Source organism: Equus asinus, chromosome 9, assembly GCF_041296235.1.
Source record: "Equus asinus isolate D_3611 breed Donkey chromosome 9, EquAss-T2T_v2, whole genome shotgun sequence".
Taxonomy (NCBI): domain Eukaryota; kingdom Metazoa; phylum Chordata; class Mammalia; order Perissodactyla; family Equidae; genus Equus; species Equus asinus.
The window spans coordinates 30,008,519-30,032,188 of NC_091798.1; the positions used below are offsets into that span (position 1 = coordinate 30,008,519).

At 50.4% G+C, this 23,670-nt stretch overlaps 2 protein-coding genes across 2 annotated transcripts in view; one reads left to right on the forward strand and one right to left on the reverse strand.

The window, feature by feature from the left end:
* NDST1 (N-deacetylase and N-sulfotransferase 1) overlaps window positions 1–17,591 on the reverse strand; it is an 84,454-nt gene extending 66,863 nt beyond the window's left edge. Inside the window, exon 1 of the mRNA XM_070518058.1 lies at window positions 17,468–17,591. The gene's annotated coding sequence lies outside the window, so the exon portion shown is untranslated. The remainder of the gene's footprint in view (window positions 1–17,467) is intronic.
* On the forward strand, window positions 17,532–23,433 carry RPS14 (ribosomal protein S14). Its single transcript, XM_014852636.3, has 5 exons — window positions 17,532–17,665; window positions 19,965–20,115; window positions 20,749–20,910; window positions 22,258–22,334; window positions 23,319–23,433. The coding sequence occupies exons 2-5, from the start codon at window positions 19,967–19,969 to the stop codon at window positions 23,384–23,386; spliced, it is 456 nt and encodes a 151-aa protein (XP_014708122.1). The 5' UTR covers window positions 17,532–17,665; window positions 19,965–19,966; the 3' UTR covers window positions 23,387–23,433.
* The last annotated feature ends 237 nt before the right edge of the window (window positions 23,434–23,670 follow it).

The window sequence follows — 23,670 nt, forward strand, 5'->3', positions numbered from 1 at the left end:
CACTGTTCCCCATTGCCTGGCTGTGTGTGCGTCAGACGCTGAGAAGAAGGTGGCACCAGCAAGGCAAGGACTCCCAGGGTCAAGTCTAGACACCATTCCTGGGCCCTTGGAGATGTGGCAGCAAGAAGAGTGGGCAGTGTTGACCCTGGTGGGAAGTTGGCTCAGGAACTGACCTGGTGGCCAGACTCTTGTCTGGGGCTATCTGCTCCAACAGGCATGGAAATTCTTATCATTCCAAGGCCCCCTCTTCACAACCTGTCTGGGCTGGGTCTGTCCTGAGATGGAGTGGGGCTGGGGGAGGGGAGAGTGGGGGAAACAGCAGGGATGCCCTCCCCACACAGGCAGCCCAGTCCACTCATTCACTCATATGCTGCACACACCATGCACGCCCTCCCACCTCCCTTCTCGCCCAACCCACCTCCATCCACTGCTTAAGAGCTTTGGAGCCAGACTGTCTTGTGTTGGAATCCAAGGTCAGCCCTCACTTACTGTCACTTAACTTGGCTTCAAATGTTTATTTGTAGAATGGGGATAATGGTACTTACCTCATAGGTTGTTGAGAAGATTAAATGAGATATTAGGAAGCCACTTAACACCATGCCTGGCATAGCTATAATTGTTACTATTATTTTATCCTACACTCCCCTATACCTCGTTGGGGTTTCTCCTCTCTATCGTAGACACAGACCCCCCAGATGCTAACTCCAAGGCTGCCCTGAGCCAGCTGACCCATCCTCACAGCGCTACCATCCTCTGACCTCTCTACTCCAGGCAGCCTGGGACCCTCAAGGCCTAGGTACAGACCACATGTGCCCAGCATCCCTTCTGCCCAGAATGCCCTCACCTCTACCTCTTCACAACTCCAACCTCCCCTTGCCTTCAAGTCCCAGCTCCAGTCCCATTTCCTCCAGGAAGCCTTCCCTGACTGACCTCTGGTCTTCCTCCTCTGAATTGCTGAGGCCCTCTGAGTGAGTCATTGCCACTTAGTACCACCTTGGAATTCCTGACTCTGTTGGTGAGAAAGCTTCTTCCTTCTTCCTCCTCAGAGTCTCTTAAAATGGAGCAAAGCATTTTTCAAGCAGATTTGGGGCACTCAATTAAGCTCCTGATTCTCATATCACCCTATGTCCTAGCACCTGTAGTCTCCCATCACACAGCTTCCTGGAGTTGGGAACAGGGCAGGGCCTAGAGACCATGAAGTGCAGGCCAGTTACCCAGATGGACAGACAGAATAATCTACAAATTGGGACAGGCAGGAAGGAGCCCCGCTCCATTACTGGGGTCCAAGGAACAGTTCTGCTCAGGATGGGGAAGCAGAGAGGGCCATCTGGAGCTGGGGGTCCCTGCTGGAGGGTCCCTGAAGCCCACTTGTAGGAACAGGTATCGAGGTAGGCCCTGCAGCCTGTAGGACAATGGCCTGGGAGAGGGAGGGGCAGGACCAGACTCGCCTTTCCTGGGAAGGAGGATGCAGATTTGTTCTGGGAGACCCTGGAAGGTGCTCTGGGAAGCAACCATGAGGGTAGAAGAGGCTGCAGGGAGCAGATCCCACCCTACATGTAGAAACTCTAACCAGTCAAAAAGCCCAGCAGCTGTGGCAGTGGTGAGCTCTCCACTGGGCAAAGGGAGGAGGTCAGCAGAGGCTGGTCAGCACCATCAGGGTGAGACAGAGGGTGGGAGAAGGACCAGGACTGTTCTCAGATCCTTCCAGGCTCTAAGAGTTAGTGTCTAAGATTCAAAGTCAGCGATGTAAGGATCTGGAAATCTGATTCTAAAATTCTGCCACTTTAGGGGCCAGCCCTGTGGCGGAGTGGTTAGGTTCATGTGCTCCACTTCGGTGGCCCAGGGTTTCGCCAGTTCAGATCCTGTGCATGGACATGGCAAGGCCACGCTGAGGCAGCGTTCCACATGCCACAACTGGAGGGACCCACAACTAAAATATGCAACAAGGTACTGGGGGGATTTGGGGAGAAAAAATAAATAAATAAAATAAAATAAAATTCTGTCACTTTAAGGTTCTGAAATGCCACAATTTCATGATTCTGAGATTTTAAATATTATGATTCTTAGGTTCTAGAACAGCTCTGTCCATTAGAAATATAATGCAAGCCATACACAAAATTTTAAATTTTCTAGTAGCCATGTTTAAAACAGTAAAAAGGAACATGAAATGAATTTTTAGTAATATATTGTATTTAACCCAATATACCCAAAATGTTATCATTTTGATATGTAATTTAATATAAAGAAATTATTAATGAGATGTTTTAACTTCTCTCTCTTGTACTAAATCTTCAAAGTCCACTGTGGTTTTTACACTTACAGCACATCTCAAATGTGACAGATGAGTCACATTTCAAGTGCTCAACAGCCACACGTGGCTAGTGGCTATAGTATTGGACAGCACAGTTTAGAAACCTAAAGTCTATGATTCACTTTTCTAAAATTCTAGGATGCTATGCCTCTGAGATTCTAGAATTCTGCAGCATACTAAGGTTCTAAGGCTACAACTGTGATTCCATCAGATTAAAATGTTTCCCCAAGTCTGCCTCAAGTCTGCTTGTGGATAAGGCTTCTCCCCACATATCCTTTGTGTGGAAAGAAGTCCAGGCCCCCACAGAGCCCCTGGGGAGTGAGGGAGCAAGGAACTCTCCCCTCAGCAGCCCCCACCATCTGGTGGAAGGGGGGGTGGGCGTGCCCATGTGCCCAGGGCCCTGGCCTCTCCATGTGGAGCTGCCTCGCCCGCCATCCCTCCAGCTCATCACCTCTCCATCCAAGCGCACAAGCCCAGAAGTGAGACTCCTGCCTTGGAGTCCTCCTGGGGAGAGGGCATGCTCATGCCTCCCTCCCTCTGTTTCTGTCCACTCTGGAGAGCATCTGGGGGCGGCTGCAGCAGATGGAGCTGGGGAGCGTGGTTGAAACCCCAGATGGAATCCCCTGAGGGTGGAACTGGTCTCCATTTGCTCAAAGCTGGAGCCTGGACCCCTGAGGAGGGCAAAAGTCAGAGACCCACCATCTGGGGCTAGGAGAGCCAGAAGGGCTCTCTGAGGTCATGTGATGTATGCCTTGAATGGTGCAGATGGGGAAACTGAGGCCCAAGAGCCAAAGGGGTTTCCCAACCTAAGCAAAAGATGAGTGTTGTGCTCTGCCATAAGGATGTCTCCTGGTTACCCAGGGGTCTCCTCTTCCTACTCCCAAACTCTCCCTCCCACCTCTGCCTGCTGAGAAAGTCAAGGCACAAATCCAGCATAGCAGGATGTCAGCGAGGCTTCGGGAAGCCCCACAGGTATTATATCCAGGTGGGTGACTTCTTGGCTCAGAGACTGCCTGGTTCCAACCTTGCCCCAGGCTTCTCCTTGCCCCAGGGCCACAGTTGCTACAGAGGGTCTGGGTAATGGGAGCGTGAGCACAGGCAGGAGTCTGCATGAGGCAGAAGCTGGGGCTGGACGAGGAGGGTGTCAGTCGACAATGATCAGCTGTTATCCAGCTCTGCATTCCTTTTCCAAGTCCTCCACAGTCCCATTTTTATCCCCATGGGAGCCCAAGAGGAAAGGTGGACACGAAGACTTGCCATAGCACATAAACTCCCAGCACAAATGCCAGCAGGGGGCCTGGTGCTGGAGTTTTGTTACTGTTCCACTTTTGACAGATGGGGAAACTGAGGCCCAGGGTGGGGCTACAACCTGTCTCAGGCTACAGAGCCAGAGGGAGGCTGGGTCCAGGCCCCTGGGGAATCATTGGTTCAGCACCCATCCAGGGAGCCCCCCACCTTGCCCTGCTCCCAGGCAGCCGATGCTCTGCAGCCAAGGAGACAAACATCAGGACTCGCCGGGAGACAGATTTTCCAGGCTGGGCTGCTTCCAGGCTGGGTTTCCCCTCCAGGGGAAAGCCCCAAGGTTGTTTCGCATGGTCAGGAGAACCAGAGAGGAAATGACAAAGATCCTGCCACAGAAGGCAACAGAAAACAGCCTGACCTTTGGCCTCTAGGGATCTGGCGCTGCCAAAAGGGGGTGGGGCAACAGGAAGGTAGACCTGGAATCTAGATTTGGAAAAGCTCGAACTTTGGAGGGAGGCAGGCCTGGGTTTGAGTCCCAGCACTGCTTCTTAGCAGCGGTGTGATCTCGTGTCCGTGACTTCACCTGGCCTCCTCTGTACTGGCTAATACCCATCTCCAGGGTAGCGGGAATCTGAGTGTACATAAAGTAAGCCCATAGTTAGTGCTGAATAAATGTTAGTTCTCTCTCAAGTGCCCTTCTAGGAACCAATCAGTCCTGGGGCCCCCATCTGCCATCCTTTGCTACCATAAATATGCTCCATAAATATTTATTGAATAAATAAATGAATGAATGATTGCTGCCAGCCAAAAATATAGCAAAATATAGAGGAAGGCTTTGAACTTAGTCTATCAGGAGATCTGATAGATCTGTTACAACTTGGTGGGTGGCCTCATTTTTTAAAGAATTTAACAACTGACCTTTCTAAAGCACTCACTATGAGTCAGGCTCTGCCACGAACCTTAGAGCGTGTAGCTCTCCCAGCAGCTCTTTGAGAAGGTGTGACGACTACACTCGTGTTCTAGATGAGGAAACTGAGGCACGGGAGGCTAAGTAGGCCCACAGTCACATTGCTGGTTGGTGGCCGCACCTAGATGTGGACCCAGCCATCCTGTCCCCAGAGCTCATGGTCTTCCCTCCAGGACGGCCAAGGATGGCCGAGGATGGCCAAGGGCCCTCTGAGCGCTCCCTTCCAGGTTCCTCTGGCCAGGACTGCTGTGGGGGAGGGGCTCCCCTTCCCAGGCTGGTGCTGGTGCTGCTCAAGGCTTGCCATGAGTTTTGAAGGCTCCTGCAAATCAGCCTTTGGGGGTGTATGTGGGAGATGAAGTGGGGGCTCGAGAGAGTGTTGCCCGGGCCCTTTGTCAGAGACTAATTCTCATGGCTTTCTGCTGCTTCCTGCCCAGGGGGAAGCAGGAAGCAAGGCCACCGGGGATTTGGGCTCCAGCTCCTTTGTCCTCCCTCAGCTCATCCTCCCCCACCCCTGCCCTGCTTCTTGATCTTCCTCTTCCTTGCCCAGCCGTGGACCTTGAACTTGAGCTTCCCTCCCAGGCAGACTTTTTAGCGCAAGGGCAACAACTCAGGGCTGGAAATCCAGCCTGTGTTCCATGTACTGCCGAGAACCCAGGGGTGCTTTTCTCTCTGGGTGGGCAGATTTGGAGAAAACCTGCCCCAGATGGCGGAGATGGGGGGCGAGAATGTGCCAACAACTCACATGTGCACCTCAGTTTACAGAGAAGCACCACAGTGATCGTGTGGGAGCGTCTTGCCACCCTGGTTAGAGATGGGCCAGAGTGCTATCACCCCTCTTTAACGGAAGAGGAAACTGAGGCCCAGGAAGATTAAGTGACGTGTTATGACTATGCAGACATTTAGAGGCTGAAGCAAATGTTTACCCAAGTCTCCAGAGATTGTATGATAAAAATAACTATTATTATTGCAAATATTTACCAAGCACTGGCTCTGCCAAGAGCTTTCCTCTGATTACCTCATTTAACCATCTCAACAATTCTAAGAAGCAATGCCCCCCATTTTACAGAGGAGGAAACTGAGGCTCAGAGAAGCAAACCACCTACCCAAAGTCCAGTTATTCACATCCTCTAGTCAGACTGTCAAAGTCAGATTTGAACTCAAGTCTGTCTGGTTCCAAAGTCTCAGGTCTTATAGGCAAAACAGGGTCACCTCCACCTGGGTGGAAGAGTCACCCTGTGTCCCAAAGCCAGGCCTGGACCGAGCCTGGCCTCACCCCTATTTGTGGTGCTGCTTCAGGCATGGTGCACACAGCTCCTGAAAGCCCCACAGGCAGCAGGCCCGGGGAAACGCAGCAGGCGCTGCCGGACGCTGGGCATGTTGGGGCCACATCTGTGTGTGAGCCCTCCACACGGAGCGGCAGCCCCTGTCTAGGCCAGTGTGGCCCCGTGACAGCCTCACAGACGAGCTCACACACGTGTGAGCACAGAACCCTTCCTTCCTTCTTGCACCAGACACCCACCAAGCAGCCCTCACATTCTACACACACACTCACTTCTTTTGCCGACCTTCCCAACTAGGGATAGCTACATAACGTATGGAGCCAGGGCAAAGTGAAAACGCAGAACCCCTCGTTCGAAAATGAAGAATTTCAAGACAGTGACAGCAGAGCATTCCACCAGGCATAGGCTGCTGCGAGTGCACAGGTGGCACGCTGCCTGCCCTGGCTCAGCTCGCCCCTTCCCCCTCTAGCTCTCCCCTCCTGCCACCTTATCCTCCTTTCACATCCTCACCTATTCCAAGCTCTTTCCTGGCTCAGGGCTTTTGCCCCTGCCGCAGACCCCTTTCCCAATCTTCTCTCATAACTGGGTCCTTCCCATCATTCAGGTCTCAGCCCAAAGGCCTCCTCAGGGAGGCTTCCCTGGGGGCCGGCCTCACGACTGAGTGGTTAAGCTCGTGTGCTCCACTTCAGTGGCCTGGGGTTCGCTGGTTCACATCCTGGGCGTGGACCTACACACCGCTCATCAAGCCATGCTGTGGCGGCGTCCCACACTGAAGAACTAGAACAACTTGAAACTAGGATATACAACTAGGTACTGGGATACTGGGGAGAAGGAAAAAAAAAAAGAGGAAGATTGGCAACAGATGTTAGCCCAGGGCCAATCTTCCTCATGAAAACAAAAGGAGGCTTCCCTGGTCCCCCAGTCTAATGTGGCCACCCACATAGCTCTCCATCATATCTGTCCTTTAACCCTTCCTAGTGTGCATCACAATCCATGACCTCATGTGCACTGGTCAGTTTACTGTTTATTGTCCCTCTCCACTGATTGAATGTCCCCCAAGGGCAGGGCCCATGTCTGTCCTGTTCAGCACTGAATCCCCAGGGCCCAACTCAGTGCTAGGCACAGGGTAGGTGTTCAATAACTATTTGTAAAACAGTGGATGAATGAATGAATGAACACAGACACCCCAACATGCACACCCTCCCCCCATCTCCTTCCACCCTTCCTCTACAACTCAGATGAGCATAGGGTTCCTCTATATCCTGGTACCCCAGACATCTCAGTACAGAGAGCTGAAGAGACCCAGAGATGCAGACGGGTCCTGACCTTGAAACAAGGACAGATGGCAGTGGAGAGGCCTGGAGAAAAAACATGAGAAAGAGAGAGGAGAAGGAAAAAGGAGACAGAGCTGGAGAAAGGAGAGAAGAGGTAGACAAAGACGGGAGAACAAGTTGGGTTTTGTGATAATCCCGTTTCTTCTCTTTATTAGCGAAACTAATAATTACCATTAATACCGGGCCCCTCCCTGGCCCTTTCATCCGGGCTGGTGGGGAAGTTTTGAAGATGAAAGTCTGGGGGGCCTCTCAGATGCAGGTTCCAGGGCTTCACAACCACTAATTAAACTTGGCAGCCCCTCCAATTACCCCCCTCCATGCTGTGCCACCTGACTCAATGCCTTTCCACGTGGGAACACAGCAGCTAGCTGCTCCCTGGGCCTGGCCTTCAGAGATGCTGAGTAGCTGCAGTTGGGGGGGTGGGGCTGTCAGCAGAGATAGTTATGGGGGAGGTGCCAGAAAGAGGAACCTCACACCAGGTGGCACTGAAACCCAGGAGCCCTGCCCCCAGCTGAAATTACAGCCCCATCCCTGAGGCTGGCCCCCCCAACCCCACCCCAGGGTCTGTGTCTCTGGGCCCTGCCAGATGGCAGTGGGGGAAGTGCCACTGGGAAGGAGGATCTAGCCAGACAAAGAGACAATCAGCACATCCAGCTCCTCCACATAGCCCCAGGGCCACCCAGAGACCGGGTCTCTGGCATCCTCAGAGGCCATTTCATTCCACCTCCCTCAAGGAGGCCTCCCCTCTCTAGCAGCCATGACTGACATCAGCCAGGCTCACCTGCACACCTGCAGTGATGGGGCCCTCACTACCTCCCATTATTGAGCCACCTGGACTGTGGGCTGCATGATCTCATCCACTCCCTTGACATTAAGAACAATCGAGAGGCTCCTGAAGTTCTGTAGGCAGCCCCAACTTTTCCAATGAGCCCCAACTGTCTGCTCCATCTTTCTACCAGGATGTCACATGGGTGGCTCCAAAGATAACAGGGCCTAAGCTTTTAAAAAAATTTTTTTATTGAATTACATCACTGCGTTGTTATTTAAGTTGTACATTAAAAAGTTGTATATTATTTCTTGTCTGTCACCACACAAGTGCTCCCCTTCACCCCCTGTGCCCAACCCTAAGCCCCCTCCAACGGCCTAAGCTTGATTCCCACCCCCCACTCAAGTTATGACCTCCTCCACCTTGGTCCCAGACTTCTCCACCTTGGTAAATGGCCCCACCGTCCCCCCATTGCTCAGTTCTAGAACCTGGAATCACCCGTGCATCCAATCCATCTGAAAATCCTACAGAGTCTACTTGCGAAGCCTCTCTCAAATCTGGGTGTTGTCCTCCATCTTCCCAGTTGCCATTGTGCTCTGAGCTACCACCATCTCTCACCTGCATGACCATCTTCTCCTGATTCTCCAAACAAAGCCAGAGGGGACTTCGAAATACACAAATCGGAACACGCCACATCCTGCTTAAAGCTCTTCACTGCCTGCCCACGGGATGTAGAATATAATGCACACTCCTCACCAGGGCCCACCAGATGCCTGGTCTCCTAGATGACCTCACCTCTGTCCCCTCTTCTAGGTCCCCCCGCCCTCGTGCAGTCCCTCAGGCTCCTCTCTGCCTGGGCAGCTTTTGCACAAGCTGTTCCCTCTGCCCAAATGCTGTTCCTCCAGCTCTCCTCATGACTGCACCTTCTCACCCTCCAGGTCTCTTCCTCAGAGTCCCGTCCCTGCCCCCTCTAAAAGAGTGAGCCCACTCCTTACAGGTTACACCTTCTCGGGTCTGCCTGTTTCCTTCCCAGCACTTACCACAACCTCTAACGATAAAGCTGTTGGCCAGGTTATTTGTATAATGTCTGGCTGTCCCCTCCACTAGATTGTGCCTTCATGTCTATGGTATCCAGTACTTTATTGCTCACCAGTGCCTAGCAAAGGGGCTGGCACATAGTAGGTGCTCAACAAATGTGCTGAACAAATGAATAAATGAGGGTTGGGACTTGATGCTGGTGGGTGAGAGGCTAAGACCCTGATGGGCAGCCTCTCGGTTTGTTCCTGGGCCCAGCTCTGCTCAGTGAGGATGCTCAGTGCATGGTCCCAGAATCCATATCCTGTACCACCAACCCACTGGGTCCTGTTCTTCCCTTTGGGGTGACTCAGAGCAGGTCTTTCGCAAGTTGGTCCTGCCGTGTGGCAAAGTGAGGCCCGGGTCTGGATCTGGGAGTCCCGGCAGCAATCTCTGTCTACCTACTACACTATGAACCAGCTGAGTGACCCTGGGCACCTCCCTGACCTTCTCCTGCCTCAGCTTCCCCTCTTGGAAATGAAGATACTATCTGAGCTCCTGGGGGTGTGATGAGGACAAAGGGAGAATGTACACCAAGGCCACAACCCAACCATGTCCCACGTGGATGTCCTGATTAAAGTGCAGACTCACACACACTCACACTTGCACTCACACTTCCCAGCCGACTTCTGGGTTCAGAAACTTCAAAGCCCCTCCCTAACTCCCCGGCCCCCTGCACTCCTGCGTGCCAGCCTCAGCCCAGGCCATCCTTCCCCTAGAAGCATGGAGGTCAGCCGCCATCTAGTGGACACCTAGGTGAGAGCAGGCATTCCAGCCCCTCTGGCCCACTCAGGGTGGGTGGGGCAGCTCCCTGGGACCGTGCCCTGACCGTCCTCATGCAGCAGAGCTGGGCCCAGGAACAAACCAAGAGGCTGCCCATCAGGGTCTTAGCCTCTCCCCCACCAGCATAAAGTCCCAACCCTTAACCCCCACAGGCCTACCCCCCCCAATCTTTAAGCTCACTTCTCACCCTTCGCTGCCCTCCAGCCACACGGGACTGCTCCATGGGAGATCCTGAATGATCCAAGTTTTCCTTTGACTGGAGACCTTCCCACAGGCTGTTTCCTCAGCCTAGGAATTCTCCCCCAGCCTCTTCTCCCTGTCCTGGCTGAGCCTACTCCCGCTCTGGGCCTCTGCTTAAATAGCACCTCCCCAGAGCCCCTGACCAGGCTGGAGCTGTGCTCCAGTGTCCCACAGGCCCCCTCAGCCTGTTCCTAAACCTCCTCCACATGGGCCATGTTTCTTGCCTGTATGCCCCATTAGATAAAGACCTTGACAGTAGGCCTTGCAATGACCCCTCTGCATGCTAACTGCTAAGAGGGTCCAGGGCTCATACACTCAGACGGTGGATAAGTCCTGTGAAAATCAGAAGCAGGCAGGTCACAGCCTGCGGTGGACAGACACTGGGTGTTTCCAGGAAGGATGCAGGGTGCTGCTTCAGGTTGGGACCTACCTCCAAGCCCCAGGGCCCACTGGGCTGCAGTTAGTCTCTGACTCCTGTTGTGCATCTGTGGTGAACTAACTCACCCTCTCTGGGCCACAGCTGCTTCTCCCCATCCTCCCCTTGCTCGCTTTTGCAAAACTTCCCTCCAGTGGGAGAAGATGGAGCCCATGGGCAAACTAAATATGAACTGTTGCTAAGAATGGGAAGTATGGGGCCTTCCAATCTGGGCTTGAGGGTCCAGGAAAGGGCTTACATTCTGCTTTCTCAAGGCCGAGTCCCTGCTCTTCATTCATCCACTCAACAGATATTTCGAGAATGCCTGGATCCGAGATGGAAAGTATTGGGGTTCTGGAGTCAGACTGCCTGGGCTCGGAGCCCAGGACCACCACCATGGCTGCTGACCGCTTACTTGTTTCCTCAGCTGTAAAAGGGGGGGAACAACCATGTCTACCTCATCGAGTTGAGAGGATTCGATGAGACGATAGATGCAACTCACTTAGTACAGGGTCTGGCACGTTGTAAGCGTGCAGTGTAAGGACTATTGTTGCCTATTATTCATCGGGCAACTACAGGGTTCAGTCTCTAATCCCAGGCTGCCTTTCACCCACCCCGAACCAGGGCCTCCCTTGTCTCCAGGGCTCTGGTCCCTGTGGGGCCCTGGGCAGCCACTCCTCAGTCCCCCCCTCAGACTCCTCCTATCACCTCCAAGCCTTCTGCTGCCCTCAGGAATCCCAGAACATCTGCAGCAGAATCTTCTCCAACCCAGCCCTTTCTCTGAATACTCCTGTCTTGTCCTAGGAAAGCTGACTGTCCCTGAGGACACTGTATCCCCCTGCAGGCCTCCAGTGGCTTCTCCCTTGTCTTCCACAGCCTGTGGAACTGAGAGAAGGTGGAGAAAGGGAGGGAGAAACCACAGGATGTGAGTATGTTGTCCTCCCTGCTCCTCATTGTCCCTTTCAGGCCATTCGCTGCCCCAACCCGCCAAAAGACGCCAGTTTTGTATCTTGTCTCTGCACCCTAGCACCCACGGACTCCACCTCAGTGCAGACATCGCCCAACCCCTGGGTCACACCCTCCCATCCTTGAGGGCTTTACCATGGACTCAGTGTCACTCCCAATCAGTTTGTTCCTGTTGTAGTTCTTGGTCATTTCGATATTCACAGAGACGATACTGCCATCACCCTGGCCTCTGGTCCCCTGACCTGCTCCTATCTAGTGATCTTGTCCCCCAGCCCATCTTGGCCACTCACTCGCATGCTTGTTACCAATACCTGTAACTCCTCCCCAAACCATCATCTCAATCTCATGCCCCCTAGTGCCTGACTGCCAGCTCAAAGTAGCAGCAGTACCCTGACTTCAGCATCCCTTGCCCCATCAGGACCTCAAATCCATTGTTCCTGGCACCTTCATGCTGTCCCTCACCCCCTGACGTCCTCACTACCTCAGAGATCCAGTGTGAATGCCACGCTCAGTCCTGAGCATCGTTCCCGTGCACTCGCCTTGATTCCCCTGCTCCTCTCTCAAGTTGTCTTCTCTTAGCAAAACCACAACCCTGGTTAAATCCAACACTCTGCCCATCGAATGCCTGCATCCATGCAGCTGAGCACAGCTGGAGAAAACACCAGCCCCTAACCTCAAGTGGACCCTTAATGCTGCCCCAGAATCACCCTCGATTCCCCTTGACCTCGGTGACCATTTCAAACCTCCTCTCACCTCCAATCTTCAATATCCCTCCCTGCCCTACCCTCCCCCACCCTCGCCGTGCTGCCTCACAGCTGCTGGCTTCCTCCTGCCCTGCTGACAACTTCCCAAGCTCCCGTTCCCAGGTATGCTCACCCTCCAGCATCTTCCTTCTCCCGGTGTGCAGATGTACTATCCACGCCCATCTAAAGCAGATTCCTCCACCTGTGAGCTAGAGCTGGTCACCTCCCACTGACTTAAGGACACGGCTTCATCATCAATTTTTCACTCTCAACTAGACCATTCCCATCAGTGTACAAATATCTGTTATTGATGCAATCTTAAAACAAGAAAACAATAGAACCTCTTGATCCCACTTCCTCATTCTTCTGCCCCTTTGCACACCTGCACAGCAAACCCAAGAGCTGTCTATACTTCCTTCTCTCTCTCTTCAATCTCCTCCATTCCAGCTTTTGCACTCCCACCTGGCACACACACTGCCACTACTCTTGTCAAGGCCCCAATGCCCTCTGAGGTGCTCCATCAGTGGTCATCCTCAGGGCTCATCTCACTCAACCTCTCAGCACACGGACACAGCTGCCCATGCCCTTCTTCTTGCTTCTCTTTCCTCCCTTGGCCTCCTGGATGCCCCTCTCCTGGTGTTCCTCCCGTCTCTCTGCTCCCTCTTCTTTTTCCTTGGCTATCTCCTGCTCTCATCCCCACGCTCCTGACGCTCCATCCTTGGATCTCGTCTCTATTTACACTCAGCCTCTTGGTGGTCACAAGCAGTCTCATGATTTTAAATACCATCTAGATGCTGAAGACTCCCAAATTGACACCTCCAGCCCAGATCCTCTCAATTCCAGACTCATCTATCCCAAAAACTTCCTCAACATCTCTACTTGGATACGTAATAAATATCGCAAACTCAGGCCTGAGACTGAACATCTGATCTCCCCCCACAACCTGCTGCACCCTCAGCCTTCCTTATCCCAGATGATGGCAACTCCATCCTTCCAATTACTCCAACCAGAGGTGCTGGAGTGAGTCATCTATGGTAACTCTCTTTCCCTCACGCTCCATGTCTTATCTATCAGGAAATCTTATTGGATCTACTTTCAAAATACAATCAAATGTGGACCACTTCTTTCTACCCCACTGATACCACCTTGATCTCAGCTACCAATATCTTTTACCCCCACTGAGAGTCTGTTCCCCACAGAGCATCCTCACTGACCCTTTGAGAACATAAGTCAGATTCAGTCACTCCTCTGTTCAGACCCTCCAATGGCTCCACTCAGAGTAAAAGCCAAAGTTCTTACAAGGACCTAAAAGGCCTAGTGATCTGCCCCCACCACCCGTTACCACTGATCGTGACATCTCCTCGTCACCCACTCGCCTCCCCTCACTCACTCCACTCCAGCCACACTGGCCTCCTTGCTCTTCCTACAAAGGGGCAGTGCTGCTTCCACCTTTAGACCTTTGCACATGGTATTCCCTCTGCCTGTACTAATCTTCCCTTAGATACTGGCAAGGCTTGCTCCCTTTCCTCCCTCCCACATGCTCAGATCTCTCCTCAGCAAGGCTACGCTGCCCTCTCTACTTAACTCCGCCACCTGCCCCAGGCCTTTCCTCAGAACACCCCCATACCCTGTACACTGCTCAACTTTTTCTTCTTTCCGTATTACTAACCACCCTCCAACATAATAGAAAATCTACTTAGATAATATGTCTGCCCTTCCTGCCAGAATGTAAACCCCAAGAGAGAAGGGATCATTGTCTGTCATGACGTAGCCCAAGGATCTAAAACAGTGCAAGATACATACTAAGTGCTCAATAAGTATTTATTTATTTTTAAAGATTGGCACCTGGGCTAACAACTGTTGCCAATCTTCCTTTTTTTTTTTTTTCCTGCTTTATCTCCCCAAACCCCCCCTGTACACAGTTGTATATCTTAGTTGCAGGTCCTTCTGGTTGTGGGATGTGGGACGCCACCTCAACGTGGCCTGACGAGCGGTGCCATGTCCGTGCCAAGGATCCAAACCCTGGGCCGCTGCAGTGGAGCACGCAAACTTAACCACTCGGCCACGGAGCTGGCCCCCTCAATAAGTATTTATTGAATCAATGAATAAACGATGAGAAGTGATGGTGAACATGTTCCCTGTGCTCACAGTGTTGACAGTGCATGGGGTGGAGTGGGATGGGGAAAACAGACAAGGCAACAGGGAGGTAAGAGCCTGCAGAAAGTGGCTCCTGCCATTCCTCCAGCTTGATCCCTCATCCCTCTTCCCTCATACACAACATCCCAGCTATACAGGCCATGTTTTTCATTCCTTGAATGCTCCAAGTGCCTTCCCACCTCAGGACCTTTGCATATACTGTTCTCCCTGCCCAGACTATTCTTCCTGCCTTCATCTAGCTAATTCCAACTCTATTTTCAAGTCTGAGATAAATGCCATTATTATTGTAGCTCAGAGCTGAGCACTGAGTAAGTGCCCAATAAAGGTATATGTTTCGATATATATTTTTAAAAGTACTGTTATTATCCCATTTTACAGATGAAGAAACTAGAGCCCAGAGAGGTTACAATTTTTGCCCAAGAACCCACAACTAAGAACTATTTGTTGAAATAATAAACATGTTGATTAAATAATCAAAGTGGAGTTTGAAAGCAGTGACCTTGATGGTTTCTGAAAGGAAGATAAGAGTTTCCTGTGGAAAAACTTGTCCTGAGGTGAGTGAGAGGGCTGCCTGCAGCTGTGCAATCAAGCCCTGCTCCCTTCCTGAAGCCCTCCCTCCCCGAGGTTTAGAGGTTTGTTTGTTTAACATAACTCCATCCAAAGCAGGAACTCACTCCACAGTACTCCAGCCTCTGCTAACATACCTCCTCAACTGGGGAACTCACTACTCAAGAACACAAAAGCCCTCTCTTTCAAAGAATATAAAGAGACAATTCACAGAAGAGACACAAATGCTCAAAACAATCCATAAAGAGATGTCTGATCCTACTAACCATGGAAGAAATAAAACACAACATGGAGATATACTTAGTTTCTCAGTTTAGCAGAAGTAAAAATTGATAGGAACTTTCTAGAGGGCAGTTTAGCAACATAGGTCAAAACGTAAAATACATATTCCTTTTGACTGCTGGCAATTTACCCTGAGGAAAGAACAGCACAAGAGTGTTCTTGACAATTTTTGTTTATATTTGCAAATTGTGGAAATAACCTAAATGTCCAACAGTAGAGAACTGGTTAAATAAATAATGGTACAGCTCTACATGTTGTAGTTAAAAATGATGCAACACAGGTATTCCTGGTCGCTTGCAAGGAAGAGGATTGTGTTTCTGGGGAAAGAGGGGAGGGGGGAGGGTTGGGCTTTTCTTGTATATTCTTTGGTAACTGTAATTTTTTATTTTTGTGGATGCATTTAACATTCAAAATAATAAATAATATTTAAAATATTTGTTTAAAAAATGCTATAGATCTCTACTAGTTGTTCTGGGATGATCCACAATGTTGAGTGGAAAAAAAGTTACCAAATTCCATATAGAATACAATTTCATTTACATTAGATTGCTTATTATATAATAAAGATATAAGTATAGACGTAGGTACAGAAAGTTATTTGTGGAATGATGCTCCAATTTAATAATGGTGGTACCTCTAGCAGAAAGAATTTAGAGATGATTTTTACTTTTTTCTACATATTTTTATGTATTGTGTGGATTGTTTACAATGAGCATGGATTTTTTTTAAACACCAAGGAAAAATATTTCAAGGTTATTTTTTTTTTCTTAAAAAAGGAAGTGCCTCTTCTGAATGTATCTGCATACATGATGTCTGGGAAGGACATACACCAAGGTGTTAACAGTAGTGGGTAAAACTGTTGCTTCTCTTTATTTTTTTGTTCTCCTTTCCGCATGTTTCTATTTTATGGGTTTTCTGTAGTTAATTAGTTTTGTAAAGGGGAAAGGGGCACTACACTTTGTTTTAAAAAGTTCTTCCCTAAACTGAGCTGAAGTTTTTCAGTGGTATCAATTCCAGTGCATAAAGGGCTATATGCTATTCTGCATAATCCTCATTTTGTCCCAAAAATTATATATATACACGCAATATATATAACCCATTACACTGGGTTTACATATGCAATGTATGCGTATACACACACATATATAGATCTATACATATACACACATATATATACGACCTACTTCTTAGCCCTTCCTCATATCTCCATCTGTATTCTCCCAATCCTTCAAGAGCCTTCAATATTGCTATTAGAGGGATAGATGAAAGTAGCTATTAAACATAACAGGCTTTGAAGTCAGAATTCCAAGTAGGTCACCCATGTGTGATCTAGAGGAGATATTAAAAATCCTCCCCACAGGAAGAAAAGGTTTTTGTTTTTCCTGCTTTATCCCCCCAAATACCCCTGGTACATAGTCATATATCTTAGTTGCAGGTCCTCCTGGTTGTGGCATGTGGGATGCCGCCTCAACATGGCCTGATGAGCGGTGCCATGTCTGTGCCCAGGATCTGAACCAGCGAAACCCTGGGCCGCCGCAGCGGAGTGGGTGAACTTAACCACTTGGCCATGGGGCTGGCCCCGAAAAGGTTATTTTAAACTATATATAGTGATGGATGTTAACTGGACTTATTGTGGTGATCATTTCATCATATATACAAATATTGAATCATTATATTGTACACCTGAAACTAATAGGTTATATGTCAATTAGACCTCAATTTTTAAAAAAGGGGTGGGAGTAGGCCTGGTGGCCTAGTGATTAAGTTCTGCATGCTCTCCTTCGGCAGCCCAGTTGGTCCTGGTTCGGTTCCTGGGTGCAGACCTACACCATTCATCAAGCCATGCTATGGCAGTGACCTTCATACAAAATAGAGGAAGACTGGCATAGACGTTAGCTCAGGGCCAATCTTCCTTAGCAAAAAAAATAAATAAATATATTTTTTTTAAAAAGGTGTGATCTCAGTTAACATCCCTTATCTGTAAAAGAGAAATTAAAACAGCATCTCTTTGATAACTTTGTGAGAATTAAATGAAACAATGCATACAAATCGCTTAGCCCAGGCTGGTATATAATAACAAGTATCGAATAATTTATTCTTACTTGGCCCAGTACATGGTAGGCGAAAGTCGGTGATTACCGTGCTGTTGTTGTTATTCCCCTCCACGCCACGAAGTGCGCTGCGGCCTTCAGGCTGACTAGGCCCGGGGTCAGGATGGCGGAAGTCCGTCTAGCCGCGGCCGCCTCCATCTTAGAATACAGGCCCGCCTCATCCCGCAGGCAGAGCTGCTTCGTGCAGTCTCAGAGGCCGACCTGCTCGCAGCGACACCGGGCCCCTTACCTCCTTTGGCACTCCCTCCAGTCAACCGTCTTTCCGCAAGGCGAGTCTTAATCTCCTTGGAAACACTAAAGGCGGCGTCTTCGGGGAGCCGGCTTCGGCCCGTGACCTCAGAAATACACTTCCGGAGACACGGACGTGACCCATCGCCCCTCCCTCTCCTCTCTCTTTCCGGTGGCGGAGCTTGGAGAAGACGTGCAGGTAGGAGGCCTTGGCGAGGACAATCGGGTGGCATCCTGCGTCAGGGGGCGCTCAGCGGGGCCGGGGTCGTGGGACTGGGGTCTTTCCGCGGAGGCCGAGCCAGGTGTCGGGCGAGAGCGGCGCGACCGGCGGACCGAGACTCAAGTTTGCGCCTGGTCTGAAGGCGGCGGTCTCGCTCCAGGGAGGAACCTGTGAAGTGGGGACGAGCGCGGGTGTAGCTCGAAGGCCCTGGCCCCGCGCTGGGACCGCCGCTGCGTGTAAGCACGTCGTGGTTGGGGAGGAGCGGGGCTCTGAGTGTGATGGGGGCTCCCGCCTCTGTCCCGCCAGCGTCTTCCTGGGCGGTCGCAGGCCAGGCGCCTAGTCTCCAGTTTATTTCCTCGTCGGGAAGATGGGAATCGTGGATCCCATGGGGCGTAGTGAGGATTCCACGGGGCCGTGCAGGAGAAGCGGCCCTGTGTCGGGTGCTTCCTCAGTCGGGGCGATGGCAAAGTCGGGCACGTTGCAGATTCTGGGCGCTCGGGGCAGGCTTGTCAAAGCCAGAAACTGGGGGAGAGACTGCACGTCAGTGTCCACTGAGCACCTGCCGTGCGCTTGTACACCTCCGGCTGACCGTTCTCACCTGCCCCTCGGGGTGGCGCGCGGTGGGAGACTGCAAATGGGCATCGGCGTTCCCAGTGCCCACCGTGCAGGAACTGATAGTCATGCTGCTTAATTCAGCTCTCCTGGAGCCTTTCTGGCCTCCTCCAGGCAGAACGTGGAGCTGCTCCCCTGTGAGTTCCCTTGGCACTTTCCTTGCTCTTCTCACCCATTGGGTCTGATTTGAGGGTAGGAACAGTGAGCTTTGTACACCCAGGGGCGACACTCAGTGCTTACCGTGATCAGACACTAACTAAACATTCTGTAGGGAAGGCACAGGCTGGATCGAGGGACACGGACTGTCCAGGTCTGGAGTGGTGGTCCCTTATGGGCCAGCGTAGAGAGTGCTGGGCTGGGAGTCAGGATTCTTTGGTTTCAGGTTTGGTTTTGCCACTGTCTTCATGAACCGGGTGAGGTTCTGCTGTCTCTGTCTTCTCCATCTGGAAGGGTACATCCTGGCTTCATCTGAGCCCTTCTTGGTTCTAGTGTCTTCTGAAAGTGTTAGGAAATCGTTCTGATTCTTGAGTCTTGGGAGGGTGAGGAGGCCTGGGGCTTTGGCAGAAGGCAGTCGTCTCCCAGCCTTCCAGATTCTCATGCTCGCCTGCATTCCAGCTGTCCCTGTCTCCTTTCTCTGGGTCCTGTGACACTATGGCTGCTCTTAGACTGCGTGGTATGTCAGATGGGAATTACTGGGTTTCACAGGCACCTTGAGTTTCTGGGCTAGGTCTTTTCTATTAGCCTTCTGAAGGGACATGTTTTAGTGCCTCTAATATTTAGTTCTGGTAAAAGCTTAAGAGTTTGGTTTTAAACAGTTGTGGAAGGGTGGCAGGAGATGAATTGCCAGAGGATGGGAGGTAGCATTTAAACTGGCTTTTGGAGGCATCTGGTGGGGCACAGAAATAGTAAGAGATGAAGCCAGAGGGGTGTGTTGGTAAGGGAGCCTTGAATTCTAAGCTGAGGCGTTGGTGCAGAATTCAGGCAGTGGGCTCCTCACCCCTCCAAGCGTCTTCAGCTCTCACCAATGCATGCTTGGGTTATTGGCTTTCTACCAGCCTTCGGGGCTGTGGTCTTTTCCGGCTTCTGTGAGCCTAACCTCTAAATGGTGCGTGGGGGCCAGGAAACCCAGAACTCCTGACATTGGAATTATCGTGAGGTATAGACTGAGAATCCCCTGATCTGGTTCTGATCTCTGCTCTGTGACTGACTTGCTATGTTACCCTAAACAAATCATCCAAAATTTGTCAGCTTATGTATTTGGGACAATATGGCCCAAAGAGTTGATTTGCCCAGATCTACAGAGACTTTAGCCAGTGTGTTTCTCATATTTCTGAGCCCCACTGGGTAAACATTTGAGGAACGCTTGTGGTCTGCTGCTAGAACCCTCAGCTTCTATCCTGTGGGTGCTGTGAGCTGTGCTTTGGTACAAAGGTTTAGGAGAAGGGTTACCTCTCAGGGTACTTTGCTTTTTAGCCATCAATTGAAATCCCCTAAGTGCAGGGAGAAGTGGGTTTTAGTGAGGCAGAGATGAGAGTATAGCACAGTCCTGGGTGGAGGGAGACAGGACACAGAGGAGCAAATGTGGGGTTTCCTTTAATAGTGCGGGGAGAGGAATTCTGGAAATCCGTGTCTGTTGTTAACATTGGGGTTCTTTTCCTCGTCTCAGAAATGGCACCTCGCAAGGGAAAGGAAAAGAAGGAAGAACAGGTCATCAGCCTTGGACCTCAGGTGGCTGAAGGAGAAAATGTATTTGGTGTCTGCCACATCTTTGCATCCTTCAATGACACTTTTGTCCACGTCACCGATCTTTCCGGCAAGTGAGTACCTGGGTGGAGAGGCAGAACGCCAAGGGGCTGGGGGAAAAATGACCCCGCAACTGGGTGGTCATTTAAGGTGTTCTTTAAAAAGAATTTAAAAGAATGTTTAGATAGGGGAATGTGCTTGGTTGTTTGGTCCACACATACTATAATTTCCCAGGCACTGGACTTAAGAAAGAGGAAAAGGCACATCTGTGCCTTTATGGCTTTAGAGTGTGGCGATCGTTGAATCCTCGATCTCTTGGTACTTTGTAGGGGCAGTTGTGGACTGGAAGTCCACCCTTGGTGCAGGTTCTGGCTGCCATCAGCAAGTTTTTGTGACTTGTGTGAAGTCACTCAGATTCCAAGTTTTGGTTTCCCTTGTATGTAAAATGAGGTTAACAGTGCCTTCCTCATGGAGTAATTGGGTGGATTAAATGCAAAGTAAATATAATGTGTCAATACCAAGTTTAGCTATCTTGGATCTTTGAACCCCATGAAGGCAGAGCCCATGGCAGTCTTGTCAGAAAGGATGCACACTCAAGTTGACCTTCATCCTCTGCCATCCCTGAGTGTGGCGCTCTTTCCTCATTCAAACATATAAGCACTCAGAATCCTTATTGGATGAGAAATGACCGTCTGCTTTTGTCCCAGGGAAACCATCTGCCGTGTGACTGGTGGGATGAAGGTGAAGGCCGACCGAGATGAATCCTCTCCATATGCTGCCATGTTGGCTGCCCAGGATGTGGCCCAGAGGTGCAAGGAGCTGGGCATCACTGCCCTCCACATCAAACTCCGGGCCACGGGAGGAAACAGGTGGGTCAGCCAGGGGCTGGGTGTGAGATCATTGGGCTTGGGTGCCAGAACACGTGGATTTAGGCTTGGTTTTTCTTTTGTGACTTTGCACAGGACATCTTAGATGTGTGCACATATTTAATAACTGATTCCTGCACTGCTCCCCTCTTCTCCAACTTGCTGTGTATAATGAGCACCCACTGTATACCGGGTGCTGTGTTCTACATAGTGGAAGAGAATGTTGAGAAAAGGTGCTTGCCCTCTTGTGTGGTACATAGGCTGGTGGGAGAGTCAGACTTTAAGCCCCATAAGCACAGGAGCATGTGATTTCTGTTTGTGGCAAGTTCTGGAACGCAAAAGTATGGTGTCAAGGATGGAGTTAGTAAAATTAGTTAAATTACACTTTAGTTGGTTAAATTACACTTTAATTTAAACTAAAATCTAGATGTTGTGCCAGGAGTCCAGTAAAGGAAGGACGAGGAGAGAGTATTCCAGCCAGAGACAACTACAAAGAAAAGGTCTCGGGTGGGAGTGAAGTTGTCACATCTGCAGGAAAGAGTGACAACAGGTGTCATCAGAAATAGGCAGGAGCGAGGTCCTTGTGGGTCTTGAAGGACACAGTAAGGATTTGAACTTTGAGGGAGTGTGAGGGATAAAACCTTTTTTGATAGTAGTGACCTACTGAGAGTAGGGTTTTTAAAGATGACTGCTATGTGGGGACCAGATCAGAGAGGAAGTTGTTAAAGTGGTCCAGTGGAGAGATGGTAGTGTCTTGGTCTTAGGTGAATGGAGCAGTTGGAAATGGACAGATCACTAAAAAAGGCTTAGACTCATAGGATGTGTCAGGAAGAGACAGTGCTTTAAAAGGCTGCAGGCAGAGCAGGGTACAAATTATCCCCCATGGGCCAAATCTGGCCTGCCACTTGTTTTTATACTGTCAGTGGGCTGCGAATAATTTTTACATTAAAAAAAAAAAAAGGCATGCTGGGGCCGGCCTGGTGGCGCAGCGGTTAAGTTCGCACGTTCCGCTTCTCGGCGGCCCAGGGTTCACCAGTTCAGATCCTGGGTGCGGACATGGCCCTGCTTGGCACCCCATGCTGTGATAGGCGTCCCACATATAAAGTAGAGGAAGATGGGCACAGATGTTAGCTCAGGGCTAATCTTCCTCAAAAAATAAATAAATAAAATTTAATTAAATTTTTGAAAGTATGCAACAAAAACCATAAATGCCCCGCTAAGCCAAAAATATTTACTGTCTGGCCCTTTATGGAAAGCTTGCAGATCCTGAACTAGAGGGTTGTGGGATTTAGAAAGAAGCCCTGATGACTTGGCCAAAGGCTTTTCTTAATGTAGACCTTCATTTCCTAGGACCAAGACCCCTGGGCCTGGGGCCCAGTCAGCCCTCAGAGCCCTTGCCCGCTCTGGAATGAAGATCGGGCGGATTGGTAAGTGTCCCCCTCTAGCTAGCACTTGGATCTGCTTTGAAGCGTTGACCCCAGAAAGCATGTGATGTACCCAGTGGAAACAGGGCCTGGTCTGGGCACTGTTGGCAGTCAGGATTGTTGGTGGGGACTGCAAGAGGCACCGTGTGACTTAAAGTCTCTCCCTGGACACCCCTGTTACCTTGATGTGAGTGTTGTCCTTCCCTTCTGCATTGGGACAGCACAGTTTCATTTCTGAATCTGTGTCCCACACTGCCTGGTGCAGGGCTTGAGACAGTAGCTGATAGCACTAACAGGAGAGGAGTTAGCCTTCCTGTCCAATGTTTCTTGAAGGAGTTAATACTATTGGCATTTTGTGTGGCCTGTCTCCTGCATCATAGGACACTCGGCATCTGTGGTCCTTCCTTCCTAAGTATCAGTAGGACCTGCCAGTCATTGTGACAACCAAAAGTGAACGTGGGGAGCTGCGGCTCCCATAGTTGGAAATCACAGCAAGCCCTACCTTTGTGTAGCACCAGTGCCCTCACGTGTGATCTGGCCCCTTTCAGCTCAAAGGAAGAGGACGTGTTAGCCCTATCCTATTGTTTCTGTGCACTTGGCAGCAACATGTTTTTTCAGAATATTTTCAACCTTTTACCTATTTGAAAAGGAGATAGTCTTCACTTGCCCTGTTTCCAAGGACTTACCCACTAGAGAGTCAGTGGGCTAGGTGTCAGAAACCTGGATTTGTCGTCTGCCTCTGGCATCCTATGGAGGTTGTGTCCCCTCTGAGCCTCAGTTTTCCCTTTGGAGAAGTAAGTTCAGAAGTGAAAATCAAGTTTTGAGGAAACAGCCAGTGGGGCAGCTGCATATCCATCTGTTAGGTACCAAAGACTCATCTGGGGAGCAGCGGCATCTGCTGTCGATCTGTTAGACCACTGGCCTAGGGAGGCATAAAGGCCTTCCCATCCAGCTCCAGGCAATGATGTTTTCTCTTCCTCCCCACAGAGGATGTCACCCCCATCCCCTCTGATAGCACCCGCAGGAAAGGGGGTCGCCGTGGTCGCCGTCTGTGAACAGGACTCCTCAAATTGTTTTCTGTTAATAAATTGTCTTCATGTAAGCTGTTTTGACTCTAGTCTTCTCTCCTCCATGTAGTGGCCACCCCTCAGGGATATTTGATTCTTTCCTCCTGTCAGTGTTTGACCAGGATGGGAGACTGACTCAAGGTCACAGATACAGTGATAAACAAGCCGGTATTTCAAAGATATATTGCTTCAGACAATGTAGATAAACACAAAAGGGGTTGATTCAGCCCCTGACATGGGACAGAGGATGAGCCTGTGGTCTGCAAACTGAC